General features: G+C 32.7%; 1 protein-coding gene and 1 long non-coding RNA gene across 12 annotated transcripts; one reads left to right on the forward strand and one right to left on the reverse strand.

Moving 5' to 3' along the window:
• Positions 1-4973: 4973 nt before the first annotated feature.
• On the reverse strand, positions 4974-12365 carry LOC145162785 (ribonucleoside-diphosphate reductase large subunit-like). Its single transcript, XM_079081829.1, has 16 exons — positions 12252-12365; positions 10611-10854; positions 10288-10349; positions 10133-10220; positions 9671-9934; positions 9269-9586; positions 8959-9129; positions 8764-8856; positions 8529-8678; positions 8139-8225; positions 7594-7758; positions 7374-7493; positions 6844-7046; positions 6276-6422; positions 6053-6200; positions 4974-5076 (listed from the first exon to the last, which is right to left on the reverse strand). Exons 2-16 carry the CDS (start codon positions 10830-10832, stop codon positions 5020-5022), a joined length of 2295 nt encoding a protein of 764 aa, XP_078937955.1. The 5' UTR covers positions 10833-10854; positions 12252-12365; the 3' UTR covers positions 4974-5019.
• A 2876-nt stretch (positions 12366-15241) lies between these two features.
• Positions 15242-18162, forward strand: LOC145166879 (uncharacterized). 11 transcript variants are annotated; one of them, XR_013740773.1, is made up of 9 exons: positions 15242-15379; positions 15702-15770; positions 15858-15977; positions 16052-16097; positions 16209-16224; positions 16740-16805; positions 17261-17390; positions 17460-17531; positions 17616-18162. It is a non-coding gene; the product is annotated as an uncharacterized LOC145166879 (long non-coding RNA). The 11 variants fall into 11 exon arrangements; XR_013740769.1 differs by having other exon boundaries at positions 15858-16224; positions 17616-17672; positions 17857-18162; XR_013740776.1 differs by having other exon boundaries at positions 15858-16224; positions 17616-17669; positions 17857-18162.
• The last annotated feature ends 242 nt before the right edge of the window (positions 18163-18404 follow it).

Here is an 18404-nt window from a genome sequence, read left to right on the forward strand (position 1 = left end):
TATACTAGGCACAATGTTGTTTGCACCACTCTCGAGTTCAACATTACTTTCATTCTAGGGCTTAAGAAGGAATGGAAGAATATATGTTTAATGATAAAGACTCAAGAGAACTTGGACACCTACTCTTTGTTGAATCTCTACCACATTCTGAAAGCTCATGAGTCTGAGGTGAAGGAGATGGCTGAGGAAAATAGAAAAATGAAGTTTAGTGGTCCTTTGGCTCTTGTTTCGAAGGTCTCTGTGAAGGAAGCTAGTTCAAATGTTGAAGGAGATGAGAACGAAGAAGGACTTCTGATGAACTCAGATGACGAAGTTGTAGCATATTATTCTAATATTAATGTCAAGAAGTTCTATAAAAAGCCAATCAGTGGAAACTTTGTTAAGAAGTCTGGTTCGAGATCCGGTGGAATGTAGAAGTGTGGAGAAGGTGGTTGAGAAGAAAGAAGAGAAAAAAAGGATGAGAAGAAGCTGAAAGGAGATTCTGGTTACAATTGTAATTATTGTAGCAGACAAAATCATGTGGTAAGGGATTGCATGCTTCGAAAGCAAGAGGATAAGAAGGAGAAGGTAAAAGACGAAGGCTACTATGCATTGAAGATTAAGGAGCTTCATGCAAAGTCCAAGAATCTCTCCTTGGTTGCGAAGGATTAAAATAATGATGATGGAACTTATCAAATTTGGTCTTCAGGCTCCGATGATGAAGAGATGTGTCATCCTACTCATGGTGTCATGTAGGTGAAGCATGTTGTTGATCACTCGAGTGATAAGAGCACGTTTGGGGAATTAATGGAAGATGAGAGAATGTAGATGAGAGTAAAGAGGAAGAAGAGATGATTACTGGAAGATGTTTTGTAACAACTGCTTCAAAGTCTCCCATGACTGAGAAGGTACGTGAACTTCTTATGTCTTTTAATGTGCCTTTAAATTCTTACAATTTCATTTTATCTTATTTTGATGATACATGTTCTTACTTAAATGATATGTTGATTTCTATGAGTAGCGAAGTGGAGAAAAATAAAGCTCTACTTTATGAAGCAACAAATAAGTTGAAGGAGATGAAAACTAGGGTAGAGAACCTAGATTTGAAACTTACGAATGTCAAGATAGATAGAGACTCATTGAAAATGGATAATAGTTCGCTTGTGAAACAAAGGAACATATATTGTAACACTGCGAAAAGATTGTATGATAAACTAGCTCATCTCTATAATTCATCGAGATTTGTAAGGAACAACATTGAAAATTACTCCCTTTCATTAACTTTGAGCGTGAATTAGTTGATGAAATCACTTATGACTGCGAGAGTAATGTAACGAAATATGATCAAGTTCCTAATGATTTATATGCTTATGGTATTGTTAATATTGATAATTGTTTGGAATTTGATGATTTAGTTGATATTGTGAATGATACTCTGTCTAAAAACGAACAAATGAAAATTTTGAACAAAACTGAGAAATCCACACAAAGTACTCAACAAAATTTTGATGATATCGAAGATGATTCGGACGATACCAGTGAAAATGAGGAAGATGAATGTGTTGATTACTCGAAATTGTCTGTCATTAATATCACTTCGTTAGCCAAAAGCGATGAAAATGATGATTCAAAATCAAAGCTAAAAAATGATTCATCTTCGACAACCAAAACTGAATATTCTCAAGTGTCTGTTATTGTTGAAGACATAACAAACAATGAAAGTGACAGAGAGGATGATTCTTGTGAAAAAAGAAATTCCACGAGTTGTTGAAGCTCAAGTGTATGAGGATTCAGAGAAACACACAAAATTTTTGAACGAAAAAAGAAAACATTTTCTTGAATGAAACTCAGTGCTTTATCCTTAATTTCGTTGTCACAAAAGGAAATGGAGATACAGTTGATCCTAAATTGAATGAGTTGTTGAAAGAGGATAATTTGAAAGTGACTGATAAAGGTTTTTATTCAAAACAAACTATTGTCGAAAATGGTTTGAATCAAAGGTCAAAAAAATTTCAACGTTAAAAGAGTTAAAAATCTTTTCCAAAAGATAATAAAAACAACAAAAATGGTGTTTGGTTATGAAAACTAGCAAGTCTGATGTCGAAGACAATTTAGAGAAGAGTTGTGATAAGTCTTTACCTGGTGATTTTCTTCAAGTAGTTTGTAATATTATACTTACCATCTTCAAACTGGTATTTCCATGCCTTAACAATGCCAAGAAGTTAATATCTTATTTCAGCATGGTGTTCATAAACAATGCGAAGAAGTTAATCTTGAATAAGTCATCACCTTTGTGGGTACCTCATATTTTCTTCAAGTAGTTTGTAATATTATACTTACCATCTTCAAACTGGTATTTCCAAGCTTTAAGTAAAGGATCTACTTTCTCACAATTTTGCACTGTCTTGAAATCTAACCTGCAATTTGGTAGTCCAAACATAGAATGCATTGTATCTTTGGTAATCTTTACTTCACTATTTCTAAATCTGATTTCACATGTGCTGCTTACAAAATTTTCAACAAGGTAATAACATAGTTTTCCCGACAATGAATACAGATCCATACCTATGAATCCACCAAACCCCATATCTTTTACTACTTTCCTTTGTTCTTTTGATAGGCTTTTAAGCGCAAGATACAACGAATTTGGTGACATCCGTGTAGTTAACCTTCTAAATCATGTAACATTTTTTTACCTCCTCCTCACTCTCAATATATCATAGCATACGTCCTTTCCTTTTACCCCCTTAGTTATCTCATTTGGAATTTCTAAATTGATGTTTTATCATTCTTTGCCTTTGTTCTTCTTTTATTAGCTTCATATTCAATCTTTTCATTCTTTACTTTCACCCTTCTTTCATTAATAACTTCATCATCAATTTTATCCACAACCACTATTAGTCTTGGTAGCTTTCTATTCTTCTTATCTTCAATTACATCTTCTACCTGCTCTGTCTCTTCTGATTTCTTAAACAAATTTCTTCCATTATGACCTTTTCTCTTTTTTCTCTCATCAACAATATTGGAATCCAGAATAGCAAGACTTGATGATCATGTAAAAGTTAATCAACAATACAATTATTAACTATATTACATAAACATAACAAACTTTTATACCAAGAACCATGATTCTTTTAAATTTCTTATACAAGTCATATCAATTCCTTTTTAGCAACAAAAAAAACACTAACCTGCTAATATAAACTACTTGTTCACAAATTGCTTGTATTCAATATCTATTTCCTTATAGAACATGATCAATAGAATTGTTTTACTCAATAAACATAACCAAAAAAAAAAAAATACAATTATTAACATTATTACATAAACATAACAAATTTTATACCAAAGTACATGACTCTTTTTAGTTTCTTATATCAGTCCTATCAATTAAGTTTTAGCAACAAAAAAAACATACTAACTTGCTATACTAATATAAACCTATTGTTCACAAAATGGTTGTATGCAATACATATTTCCTTATAGAATATGATTAATACATTACTCTTACTTAGTAAACATCACACAAAAAAAACCCATAAATTGTCTTTTTTATAAAACCCTAACATACTATCAAATAGGAAGTATTACAAACCTTAGTTATTATTTACCTACACATGCAGACTAGAATACCATGTCTAACATATATTTTTATAAATCGACTATGTTGTATGAACAAAAAAGAAAACCCTAACTTGCTATACGAATATAACATTATTGTTCACAAAATGATTCAAAATCTTCTCCTTTTTGAATATGATCGCTATTGAAGTTTAACTCAGTAAACATTAAAAAAAAAAAAAAAAAAAAAAAAAAAAAAAAATCCACACATCGTCATGTTTAAAAAAACCCTAACTCAAAATCAACTTAGAAGTACTACATACCTGAGTTAATTGTTAACAAAATTATCTTCATCAATCGATTGCAGTACTTTCGGTGTTTTAAAACTTCGATAGGTATGCACTCGCCTTCATTCTCGAAGCGCTTCGTAGAGTTCTCATTCCTGGTTTCCTTTTATGATACTAACATATTTATACCGGAATGCAATCGGTCGGATTATCTTGGGAGGGTTTTTGATTCTCAGAAAATCTTTCAAATTTTTTGATAGTTCCTCTTGCACCACAAAACGATTTTGCGGGAGAAGATGAAGGGGATATGATCGAATTTGATTGAGAAGCCAGCTAAGTTTCCTTTTGAATTCTGTAAGCAATTTTACTATTTTAGCCCTCTCCGGAATTTGTAGTATTTAATTCTATTTTGAAATTATAAAAAAAAAAAAAAAAAAAAAAAAAAAACTAATCTTATTAGTAGCATCTAATTGATTCATCCGATGGTTAATAGTTGTCCTCACGCACTCACTTTAGGGGGTGTCTTTAATTTGAACCATCCCCTAGGAGAATAACGTTTATGGTCATGGCTTGACAGAATTGTAAAGAAGATGCTTAACCATTTCATTAAGAAGTAATTTATTTCCTTTCTTCCCTTTTCTGTATGTATAAATTCATGGCATTGCTTGCATAACTTGTTAATGAAGATGTTTACATAATTACAAGTTTTAAAGACTTATGAAACCAGGTACCCAATAATAGAATCGGACCCAAAATTTAAAGAACCGGTAAGCTGTTCCAATATTTTAGGAACTGTTGGTTCAACGGTTTCCATTCAATAAGGGCAGGTACCCGCCTATGCTCAACCCTAGGTATGTCCATTACGAGTGACATGAACTCACACACACCCATCCACACACACAATATAAAATAATCCAATCATGTTCCAATTTAAAGTACATACCAAACTCTAAAATCTTAAACAAGACCTCAACCCATACGTTTCCAACCTCATTAATCAATTGACCAAACAATTTTAACTTCCACAAGTCATATCCATTCATTCCTCACAGTTCATCAAGAAACACATCATTTGTGTTATCTTCTTCATCACACCTTGCCTTTGCAATCATCACAATCATTTTAACTATGCATTTTCAAAAATGCGTACAATTTCAATCATTATCCTAACCTTACCTACACAAGTCAAGTATCAAAAGTAAGCTGCTCTAGTCCGAGATCGCAGGCAATACATCCCTGTTTTAAGCCCCTGATGCCCAGAAAAAAAAAGGCTAAATTCAAGAAATAGCGATGTACTTACAATTTTTGTGTATTATAGCATATTTCTTTCTATCTGCAGCATTGTACTTGCGACTTTTGTGAATGCTGCCCAATTATAGCCTTATACATGCAATTTTTTTCCTTATTAGGACAATGTACTTTGAAATGACTGCCTAATTATGGCACTGAAAATTGTTTTATATTCGGATGACATTGCTATAATTAGGTTGAATTTTCAAACTTCAAAGCACAATATTGTGACAACACTGTTTTTTCTTGCATTTAATCCAACTATACTGTTTTAATCCCCTGATGTCCAGAAACATAAATATTTTGCCAACCAAATTAGCAGATAACAGAAACAAAACTTAACCTGGTGAAGTATGTCGGGTTAAATGCAAGAAATGGCGACATACTTCCATTTATTTGTTTGTTATAGCCTTCTACTTTTATTCTTTTCTATTAGAGCATTCACATTTTCACTTTTGTTTTCTTCTCATACATTGAAAAAACTGCCAGGTTCTAGCCTTATACTTTCAATTTTTTTTCTTATTAGGATATTGTACTTTGAAAAATCTACCAAATTATAGCACTGAAATGTGCTTAATTGACATTGCCATAACTAAGTAGATTTTTCAAAAGACAATGTTGAAATAAGGAGAAATAAAAATATGATTATATAGTAAACAAAATCAACAAAGGTATATGGGAGTTATATTTGAGTTGATGCAAATTTGAAAACATAATAAAGAAAATCAGGGAATGAAATAACTGCCCGATTCTAGCCCTATACTTTCCATTTACCCCAAGCGTTTAATTATTTCTCAGATTTTTTTTTTTTTTTTTTGGTTGAAAAAAAAAGCACTTTCATGGGGAGGGGGTTGGTAGAAGATACATGGCTTAGTAATAATTTTACAAATAATAACAATTTCATAGTTTAACCATAACTAAAATAGTTGATATACCTTGGACCAAGCATGAAAGTGCAGTGCAGTGAGCTTGTCAAAGTTGGGTCGATCCACATGAATGTTGAGACTTTGACTCTGGTCAATGTAGCATCCACGGTCGACAGCCATGTCAACCAAAGTCCTTTGCTCGATCTCCCAAACAGTTCTGATTCCAACAACACCAGAAAAAGGTATAAACGTAAGATAAATAAAAATAAAGGCATTGTAATTTAGATCATACTTATAAATAGCTTTCAAATCTTCAGGGATAACAGAAATTTTCTGAACAGAACCGTCCGGGATCATGTGATTCATCAGATCAGGAGACCAGAGGCCCATTTGAGTTATGTCATGCAACAAATGCTTGTTCACAACAAAACATGTAGCACTACAAAACACAATTACCAGTCAACCACTATACATAATTTACTTAATAGTTAATCAATATTCCAACTACAAAGATTAAACATAATAAAAGCTTATCAAAACCCATATAAGGTGACATTAAAAAAAATATATATTTTCCAGTTATTTAAAAGGAATAGAATCGTAAGTTACTTCAAATCATGGATTTCATTAGAAGTTATTTAAATAAAAACCATATATATATATATATATATATATATATATATATATATATATATATATATATATATATATATATATATTGCAATTTTGCATTTCATTCCATAGTGGAATTAAAAAAACCACCCTTAGCCATGTTCTCTAAGAATGATCCATTCCATCACATAAATGATAAAACAAACAATCCTTTTCATTCCATAACGCAAGACCATAGAATTACGCACTGTGAAACTCTGTGACTCGAGATATTGGAGTTGTATGGCGCAAAGCACTCATTGTTTCCAAGAATTTGGCTTGTTAAAGCAGTTGGCATGAGAGCAACAAGAAGGGAATTCCGTACGCCATTCTTGGCTATCATTGAACGAAGATTTTTCCAGTCCCACTTTTCCGACGGCGTTACATCCCACATGTCTGGTTGGAGAATCCCCTAAAAGTATATTACAAAAAAAATAACAGGGTATTAGCTAAAATTTCTTAAACCCTATGAATAATTCTACAAAAAGGTTACTTTTCCAACAACCCCTAAGATGGTCCATACTTTCCCAACCCGAAGAGCATCATGTGAGATGTAAATCAGATACATAATACCCTGCTAAATGACTGGCAAGGAACCAATCCACATTTGAATTGAAACTCTGACACTATAACTGTAGTCAGTTTCAAAGATACCACTCAAAACAAAGTGTACTACACCCTCGGGGCAAAAAGGTAAAAGAAGCATCACCCTTTAAAGTAAACATCCAAAGAGACACACCTTACTAACAGGACTCCCATTATATGTTTCATAGACACCTTCTTTTTTAGCTAATCCAGATGAAGCTTTCAGGGCATGGTAGTATATGGTCTCAAATATGTCTTTATTCAACTGTTGTGCCTGCATTTCAAGACAAAAAAGAAAATAATAAATAAACAAAAGTCAATAAGCAGCAAGCTATTTAAGAATAATTATAAAATAAATGAAGAAAACTATTTACCTCTGGTGAATCATATGGCATACCAAGCAATATGAAAGTATCTGCAAGACCTTGGACCCCAATTCCAATGGGTCTATGCCTTCTATTTGACATTTTTGCAGTTTCAACAGGGTAATAGTTCACATCGATGGTTTTGTTGAGATTTGTGGTAACAACTAATGTGATCTGCCCTACACAACACGAGCAAAGATTTACGATCATGGTGTAATAATAGATTCTAGGGATAAATGCAAGATAGCATCCTACTTTCATTACTTTCAATAAAATCATTATAACTTTCAAGCAGTGTCCTTTCAATAATCTACCCAACAATAGCATTGTTCTATAGAAAAATTCAAATTAGGACTTTATACTTAGAAAATTCAACAAAGTTATAGTAGTGAAAATTTCTTAGTGTTTGGATAACACTGCTATAGTATAATGGAGAAAAATTTAGATAGTGCAATGTTGTAATTAAAGAAAAAGTAGGATGTTATAATGAACACATCAATGAAAAGTACGTTGCTATTTCTTAGCATAACCCGTGATAAGTTTCAAAGCCAGACCTCAGCTAGTTTGTCAAAATCAAAGTATCTGTTGCCAGAACCAATGCTACCAACAAGCTTTGATGGTTGAGATTCTGCTGAAACTCCCTGAAATAAATATATTAAATACAAGTTCAAATGAATCATAACCATATTAAAATGGGCTAATCATATTTACGAGTTAGAACCCACTTGATACACAGGACTCGACTGAACGAGTTGTACACTATTTGGCATGCATTGGACTCAAAACAAGACTTGGATACAAAATTCCCACCCAAAAAGATGGAACAAAGTGGGACTAGGACCAGTTCTCAATCTGTTGTTTGCGAAAATACATTAATGACCTCATTTTCAAATCTATTCACGTGTAATAAACGCAGCCTTAAGAGCATTTCTCTAAAAACATACCTTCACTCGAACAAATTGAGGTAATGCGATGGATGCCAGATTACACACAGCAGTTTCTGTTGGACTTGTGTACTCAATAATCTCAGCACACAGAGTTGAAGAATTGATGGTGCCAAGATTCTTTTGATTGCTTTTTCTATTACAAGAATCCTAAGAATGAAGCATCATAACTTAACTTATGAAAATATGAAAACAAAACATAATAACTAGAAAATCTTCCATCTTACTGAATTACCTTGAAGAGCATGTAAGGGGTTCCGGTTTCAATCTGGGACTTCAAAACTTCATACCAAAGTTTCTGTGCCTTGACAACTTTCTTAGCTTTCCCCTGGGTTTGTAAGGAAGATTTACTATTAACTGATAGAAGTAATATAAGACCGGATTTAATTACAAGACACAAAAAAGGTATAATGGAAAAGGGTAGTTTTACCTGGATTTCGTATTGGGTGTAGCGGTTTTCAAATTCTTGGCCCCAACAATCAGCCAAACCAGGAGCCTCATTTGGACAAAATAAAGACCAAGTGTCGTTACTCTCAACTCTTTTCATAAAGAGATCAGGTACCCAAAGACCATAGAACAAATCCCAAGCACGTTGTTCTTCCTGCATGATTGTTTAGTCAAGTTTAGAGCTTTATGAACCCCAAATATGCTTTTTAACTTAATAACAAAATGTTGAATTTTAAGCAGAGTTTCTAATTTCTACACCAGTATCCATAAGGGTACTGCAAAAGAGTTGCTACCTCTCCACGGTTCTTCCTCAAATCAAGAAATTCAAAGATATCAGTATGCCATGGCTCCAAGTAGACAGCAAAGGCACCCTTTCTCCTGCCACCTTCTTCGTCAACATAACGGGCAGTATCATTGAAGATACGCAACATTGGAATAACGCCACTGGAAGTTGCATCTGTTCCACGAATGTAATTGCCAGTTGATCGGATATTATGAATTGAGATACCAATACCCCCTGCTGAGCTGCTGATAACAGCACAATCCTTTAAAGTATCATAAATGCCTTCAATGCTATCATCTTTCATGCATACCAGAAAAGAGCTACTCAGCTACAAATCGCATTATCGACTCCATGTGAAAAGCAAGGAAACAAATAGCAGAATGCAACAGGAAATGGTGAGAACAAATCATACTTGGGGCTTGGGTGTCCCAGCATTGAGGAGGGTGGGAGAAGCATGAGTGAACCAGCTCTGTGAGGTCAACTGATAAGTCTTGATTACAGAATCAATGTCATCCTTATGAATCCCAACTGCAACTCTCATCAGCATATGTTGAGGCCTTTCGACAACCTTCCCTTCTATCTTCAAGAGATAATATTTCTCAAGGGTTTTAAAACCAACATAATCATAATCAAGATCCCTGTCATATATAATCTCACTGTCCAACTTTTCAGCATGCTGAAACAAAAAGGTTATGCCATTAAAAATAAAAAATCAAGATTGACAATTTCAAGTTATATTTTGTTGTTCATGGGTTAAATTTGGCTAAAACAAGTATATAGAAAAACCATCAGTTCCAAATTAATACACACATATATATAACATCGCAATTAACTCTCGAAACAACGATAGTAAATTTGTAAACATATGTCACACCTTCATGATGATTTCATAAACATCATCCGCAACAAGGGGAGCCTTCTGCCCAGATCTCTCAGTGATATGAGAGTACATATCTTTGATTCTGCAGCGACAACCAAGATTCAGACCGCAAATACTTGTGTTAGTTAACGTAGATTAGCTTCACTTACGTTTCAGAAAATGATATCTTGGTGTTCTTGTAGAGATCCGAAACCGCAATCCTTGTAGCCAACTGCAAATTAGGAAAATAAAGGATAATCAATTTAACTGAATTGAGTAATTATAAAGTTTAAAGTACAGACAAAGGTTTATAGTATATAAAAAAATAGATAAAAATAAGTCAAAAGAATAAAAGAACAACTTGCATAAACAGCAAATTAAATGTTTTGAGCATCTGATTAGCTAGCATGAAACAAAAAAAAATCCAACAATTTATCATTTCTCTTATCTCAAAAACCAAATGAACAAATAGAGTGTGAGCACAAAAACTTACGGAAGCATAGTCAGGATGGTCAACAGCCATTTTAGTGGCGGTTTCCGCGATAAGTTCACTAAGCTGGCTGATATTGACAACCCCGTAAACACCGCCACATAACTTCTTGCAAACAAGCACTGGATCACAGTGATCAAGTCCATAGCTGAGTTTCTTTAGTCGGTCGATGATCTTAAAGGGATTCACATACTCTTTACGCCCATCTCTCTTCACCACACGCATAATTACAACGGATTGTACATAACTGGAAGAAAGATACACATGTATGTTATATATATATATATATATATATATATATATATATATATATATATATATATATATTGTATGTATGTATATATATATATATATATAGCTTGTGGGTGTGGATGCCATAAGAAGCTCCAACACTGATTACTACAAGTAAAAAACAGGAAAGATACATTCAGATGATTTAATAGTCCGTCATCCTGGATCAACAAATTTTGTCTACCGACTAAAATTTTTTGTTTTTTTAGGACAAATATAAGAGGGTAAAGCAAACATGGAGATATGAGAATATGACTAGACGTTTTTTTCACAAGTAATTCAGATACCAATGTCCCAATAAATGTTGTGAAAGCTTTACGCAAAACAACCACAATCACAAGAAATATGAGCTAATACTTATCAGGGTAAAGCTTAAAGGAGTGGAGAAACTTTCTACTGGCATTGAGTAAATTATGTAATCCAATTCGTATATCTAATTTACTTATAAAAACTTTTATTATAGACCTCCAAAAGAATACGCAAACTATAAAAAAAAAACTAGCTTGCACGCCCCCTCTTAACCACTCTTATGGAAGAGAAGGCAATGCTTTAACCACAGTTATAAAAAAAATAATAATAAAAAAAAAAAGGCACCAAAACAAGGAGATTGAACAAAATGTGTTAAAAAATGCTAGCAAGTATTGGTCTCTATACAAACTAAATAGTCAATAGTCAAATAACCCTAGGCTATTGTTTACTTGATTACAAAGGAATCCATTTTGACCAACATACCTAAAGTAAAGTCATCAAGCATAAATCTTTTACTTGTTTTGTTTATGCTTTCTTTGGAGGGAAGTGAGGAAGGTACTACTTTCGGTTTCATTATTACTTCAAAGACTTCATTTTGGTCAACAAATGCATCAAACATCACAAAAAAGTAAGATTGCCAATTATCAGATACAGGGCTCATCAGATCACTCTATAGACTGTCCTTCAGTTATTTCCTTCCTCATTTACCCTCTCCGCATAGAGTCGGAATATGATACAACACCATATCCGAACAAAAGTCTTATATGCCATATTGTTCAAAACTCCTAATTCAAAATTCCCTATAACAACAGCCATATCAAAAACAAAAGTATAATTAAAACCCTTTCGTACATAGCGCTAAACAAAACATAATCGAATCATGAATCTGCAGTGCTCTGACCGACTGAACTACAATCCCAGGTTCGAATCTTAACTGAGATCTCAATAAATCCAAAAACACTAACAGCAGTGCAGATTATATCCGAAGAGCTCATCGTAAATATATCAAATCAGAAGCTTATACATTAAATTAATACGAGACAGGGTGAAAAAATAGAATCATTATGCAACACCTCCGCCGGAAAATTAACATTGCAAACTCACAATAGCTGACGCCGATGGCAGATTTTGTAATCAATTGGTACCGAGGAGTGCAATGCAAGTTCGCATCTTGCATCTCAAGACATGATTATCGGCCTATGAGGCGCAAACCGTTGCATACTTTCAAATATGCAAAAGATAAATAAACGAGGTAAATTTCTAAATGGGTTGAGATTGGAAATTACTGAGCAACATAACCAAATTTGTCATGTTTTTAGAAAAATACATATGCTTAATGAAATTTTGAAAAAATATCACATAGTCTAGAATACATATGTTTCGGAAACTCAGGAACAAGGCGAAATAAAGAAAATTTTCCTTCCCCTCATTTTCTTTTTGTCAATCTTTTCCTTCTCTTTCCTTTATTGAATTTACAAAAAAAAACTCGGGAACATCCCTCACTTTCTCTCCATTTCCATCCATATCTCTCCTTAAGTAGAACTCGGGAAGAAGGTGTAAAGTGAATGATATGACTTGTTATTGTAGTCCCCTATACCGCTATACGTATATATCATTACAGAAAATCAGAACATTCATTTTAGACTTCACGGCATTTCAGAGTTGCATTAGATTGCATTTGGGACTACTCTTAATTCGAAATATACAGTCTGACAAATGAAACAAATGAAGAGCTCCAATATTAATGGGTATATGTCCATTCTTCTGTAGGTTATTATGTGACTATATGTTTAAAAAAATAGTTTGAGTGTTTTTTGTATGATTATATTTGATTAGCCGGAAATAATTCGTGTTGGCTCGATTTTAATGGTTGTTATGCTTATTGTATAATTATATGTGATTAACAGGACAAGTAAAACCGTAAAATAATCCGCATCACTCCGGATGCATAGATATAGTCTGAAATACGTAGATATAGTCTAAAATATATAGAAAGTGTCAATTTTGGTGGTACTTAGGCTTTTTTTTATGATTACTATTAGTATTAGCAACAACTAAGACGAATAAAAACTCTAAAAAACAACATTGTTATACTTTGAAATGCAAACATTTAGTTCGTAATACGTAGAACTTGTAAAATATGAAGAACGGTCATGAATTCTATTTCGGAATAGTGGCCATTTTAGTCTAGAAACACTAAATAATTAGCTAATTTAAATCATTTTTATTGTAGCATGGCGATAATTACGAAACGGTTGTAACTACAACCTGCAAACCTAGACTGGTCAGGGAAATTATGGCTTGTAAATTATGGCTTGTTTACAGCCCACCCCCACACGGGTGGCGCTGTGTGGGCGTCTTGTTTTGGTGTGTGGATTGATGTGTTGATGGGTGTAGCCAAAGATCGTACACATTCTTTTTGTTCTCTGCTCAGCCCAATGAAGATAGTCGGTAACAACTCTGATGAACATCTATTTTCCATAGAATAAAATTATTTTACGACTCGTACTTTCTTATCTGGTGAATCCTTTTTCTTTTGCTTTTTGGATGGACTGCTTTCGAAATCTGAATTTAAATCTTCTAGTTGTTGCTTTTCTTTGGTGTTGGAGACTGTTGTCATTTTTTGTTTTGCTGGACTTTTTTCTTTTTGAATCTTTCTTTTTTTTGGTGTGTGTGTTCCTTTATTTTTCTGGTAAATGAAAACATACAATACATGAATAAGATAGAAGTATTCATATATGAATAGGCAAATAGGACAAAAATAGAACAATGATATATATATATATATATATATATATATATATATATATATATATATATATATATATATATATATATATAGGAGTAGGATCAAATGAGAACACCAAAAAGGTTGAGAACGCGAGAACAAAGTATATTCATTTGTGATTCCATGTATTCATTTATGGAGAAATGATAAATTTTTACGCCTTTAATTTCAATTGAAGAGAAAAAGCATATTCATGTTGATTGTGCGTAAAAATTTATCATTTTTCCACAAATGAATACATGGAATCACAAATGATTATACTTGTTCTCGCGTTCTCAACCTTTTAGGTGTTCTCATTTGATCATTTCCCTATATATATATATATATATATATATATATATATATATATATATATATATATATATATATATATATATATATATATATATATATGCACACACACACACACACACACTAGCCGTTTACCCGCGCCAAGCGACGGGTGCGAATAATTTTTTTACAAATTCGTTTTTAAAAGTCATTAGTTTTTTTGCGCAAATAGTTTAAAAAATAAAACTTTGTTATGGATTAAATAAATGCATATTTTTATTTTTATATATAAATTTACATTGTTGATTATAAACCCTGATTAAATCATTGTTTTTTCAGTATAATTATGATTTTTGTTGTTTTTTGGTCACAACAGATGGGCGGCGAACAGGTTCACTCAACAATTATTTCCATTTGAAAATATGTTATATTTTAAGGAACACAAATTACTAACAATGAGCATGTTCAAGAATTCTCCATGTTAGAAGTTATTTGTATCCTCTATTGTTTTCATTAAAATTATAATAAATTCTCTCTTTCTCCACAACCAGATAGTTTTTCTTTATAGCAATCAATTTCTTCTAAAATCATTTCATTTCATATTCTAATGAACAAAGTATACAGAATAGAATGGGATATTAAAACTTATTTATACACTTTATTTTTTCATATTTTTAATTATATCAAGATTTCATTTTGGTATTGTAGTAGTTTGTTTTACTTGAGCTTATATGCCAAAATTCCGGTTTTTCTCTTACAACGAAATCTTACGGAATAAGGATCAACATTTCTTTCATTTAACAAATAAAGGAAATCGAGTTTAACAGAGAATGTGATCACGTTTTTCATTTTTTGGACTACATCAAAAGAGATGTTGTATGTAGTTTAGGGACTATTTTGTAAAATACTACCTAACGTTCAGCCCTTTTTATTGACTTAAAACCCGTCGTATAAAAGCCAAAAAAAAAACCCCATAATTCACATTTAAATTGTTTTCATATATACAAACCTCCTTCGAGGGATTGAGTGTATCCTTCTTCCAAGTCGACACCCCTGCCTCTGGTTAGAATCGTAGAGTCGGAGCCGATCATCTTCCAATGGTCGACTTCTATTACTCTGTCAACGGCGAAACATGGCTCCTAAATTTCACTAAGAAGACCCTTATTCCACCAAGGTAAAACTGAAATCTTCTTCTTCCTTAAACTGTTTTGTTTCTTCTTCTTTACATTGTCATCTGAAACCAACTAACAAATCAGTTATCTAAAGGAATCAGATACTACCGTTTGTTTTTATCCTCACAATATCGATTGCGAGATCATTATCCACAACTGTCGTGGTCACCATCAGACTCCAGCGGACCATTTCATGTTGCCCCTTAAAAACCCTAGCTTTCACAACCACGATTGCACCTGCACCACTCAAATTGCACCGATCTTCCCCCCTCTATCTCTCTCACAGTCCCCACCATACTAACTCTTTTTGTATTTTTTTCCCAGATTTTTTACAGAGGAATGAAGATGAAGTGTTTGTTTCTTTATCATTGCATCTTCCTACCACCTACTAATGTAATTAACCCTTGCTTCTTTTTTTAGATCTTGTACCATCTTTTCCTTATATAAAAGTTGTTAATTGTTACATTTCATAATTTGTAGAAAACCTAACCAGATTTGTTGGGTTGTTGATTTTGGGGGGATTTGTGTCAATTGTTGTGAATATATCAGAATCTCTTGAAGGATGATGGAAAAAATAAGAACAGGGAAAATACCTATGAGGTTAATTTATTTGATTTGTTTATTTTATCATCGACTTTCTTGCATTTTGATTCCATGTTTCCTTGCAAGTGAAGGGTTTGAGGATTAACTCAATATGAACTACTACCAACATCCAGAATGGTATGCATCTAATTAAAAAAGCAACATCCAGTTAGGGTTTGAGGATGTTTACATTATCATTGAGTGTCTTGTATTTTTTATGGTAAACATCATATGGATTTTCACTTAAAGGCATCCCCAAGACTAAGTAAGTTATTTTCTAGCCCTAAACTAATTTATGCTTTCAATGTCAAAATGTCTCTATATTTTGTTAATCTTTTTGATTTTTTTTTCATTTATGACAACGATAATTTAGTTTAAGTTATACAAATATGGTGTAATTATAGTCTTAATTTGTCAAAAATGGTATATTTTTACACTGAATGTGGTATCATTGATTTTTTTTATTATTAAAACAAATCATCTTTTTTCATATTAGCAATACACTTTGAAAATATACCATTTACAGCAACCTACATTAATTTTACTTCACTTTACAACAATGTACTTTGTAAATTTACTAATTAGAGCATCCTACTTTCATTTTAATAAGAAATAAAATAAAAGTAGGATTATGTGATCGGTAGATATTCAAAGTTCATTACTCTACAATGAAGTAGAAATATAGTTGGTTGCTGTAATTGGTAGATTCTCAAAATTTGATCTAGAGTGCAGATTTGTCATGTTTATTAATTGTCATGAGTTATTTTTTTGGTGTATTAGGGTTGAAGCTTTAGATGAAAAACAGTATTGGGTGGTGCAAAAATAATTGGATTTTAACTTTTAAAGGTTAGTGTATTCGTATATTAATTTCTTACCAAAAAAATATTGGATTATGGCTGTTTTTTTCTTACTTTCTCACTGGTTTTAGTGTCACCGACAAGAAGAAAGAAAAATAGTTGTTTGGCTACATCCATTAACGTGTAGATTTAATCTGAAAAAAAACACACATTGGTTGTCGGTTATTTATGGGTAGAAAAAATAAAATATAAAACAATGCTGTAAACTTGTGGATCTAAACACCAATTGCATATATATGGTATAAAAAACAATTGCAGACCTGATATATTTTATCTGCCGTAATATAAGATTGATTGGTGGCTGATATAGGACATGTAAAGGCAAACACACACACACACACACACAATTAAAGAGAGCCATGATATAAAAGGGGTTTTAGATTGTCATTATATAAATTCTAATTTATATATTTATTTTTTCTGCATGGACCTATACCGTTTAAGAGCGAGATAGAAGGTGGCAGTGGTGGTGGTGGTGGTGCGGTGGTTTGATCAGCAGGTGGGAGGGTGGTTGTTGGCTATTTAGGGGGTAGAAAAGAGAAAGGCTAGAGTAGAACCAAATGAATGTATACATGTGTGTATTTCTAATTGTATGTAAAACAAATTACAGACCTGCCCTAAAACTGATTTTTTTTTTCTGCAGGAGTAGGTGGTGGTGGTTGCTGAGAGTCAATTTCTTGAGTTGTTCTCATAACCAAAGATCTAAATAGAAATTGTAGGAAACCTACAAAAAACCCCAAACTTATGATTATATTGTTAATGTTGATTTTACGTAATATGGTGTTTGTTTGTCATGCAGGAATAGAAGATGACAGGGTGATTGTTGGTGTAGGTCATGGTGTAAATTGCAACTGTGGTAGTCTTGGTTACTGCTGGCTGATTCAGTACCTAAAACACAAAAAAAACACACATGCACCATTAGAGAGAGTTAGAATATATATATTAATAGATGGTTGTTCCGGGACCAGTAAAATAGAGTTATAATGTATATTAATAGGATTTCACAAAGAACTTACCTGTTAAGGTTTTTTCTTTTGCAGGGACCGAGAAAGAGAGAATGCAGGAAAAAAACGTTGGCTCTTTCGGGTCCTGTAAACACACATACATCATTAAGAGAGTGTAACTTTGTGTAGAGTGAGTTTGTGTATGGCTGTAGTTTTTTTCTGTTGTATTAAAGAGGGAGATAGAGAGCGAGTTTATGTATGTAGTAAACACACCCAACACACACACCATTAATCGCATTCACAACCTACATACATGTTAGGTTTTATGTATGCAAAAAACACACAAACACACACCTATAATCTCATTCATAAAGAAAATACATGTTTCGTATTTTTTCTGCAGGAACCGAGCAAGATATTTGACAAAATAGGGTTTTAGATCAGATATATAAATAATAAGTAGGTAGAGATATCGTAAACAATAACAAATTTATCGTCACGTTTCCTATAAATATAGGTTTATTATTTGAATAGGCATGCTTGACTTATTCAAATGATAATAGACATTGACTTTTTCAATTTAAATGATAATATATATTGACTTTTTCAATGGTTGACCAAATAAGTTTTATATTTTCTGCATG

Source organism: Lactuca virosa, chromosome 3 (genome assembly GCF_052849685.1).
Source record: "Lactuca virosa cultivar CGN04683 chromosome 3, Lactuca_virosa_CGN04683_v6, whole genome shotgun sequence".
NCBI classification, from domain to species: domain Eukaryota; kingdom Viridiplantae; phylum Streptophyta; class Magnoliopsida; order Asterales; family Asteraceae; genus Lactuca; species Lactuca virosa.

Bases quoted from the DNA above. Each gene is read 5' to 3' on its own strand.
- LOC145162785 (XM_079081829.1), bottom strand. From the start codon at position 10,832: ATGCGTGTGGTGAAGAGAGATGGGCGTAAAGAGTATGTGAATCCCTTT. The intron at 8,679-8,763 runs GTAATTCAGTAA...CTTCATTCTTAG, and splicing joins CCCCTTACATGCTCTTCAAG to GATTCTTGTAATAGAAAAAG. The intron at 5,077-6,052 runs GTATATCAACTA...TCTGGGCATCAG, and splicing joins ACTTTCATGCTTGGTCCAAG to GGGCTTAAAACAGGGATGTA.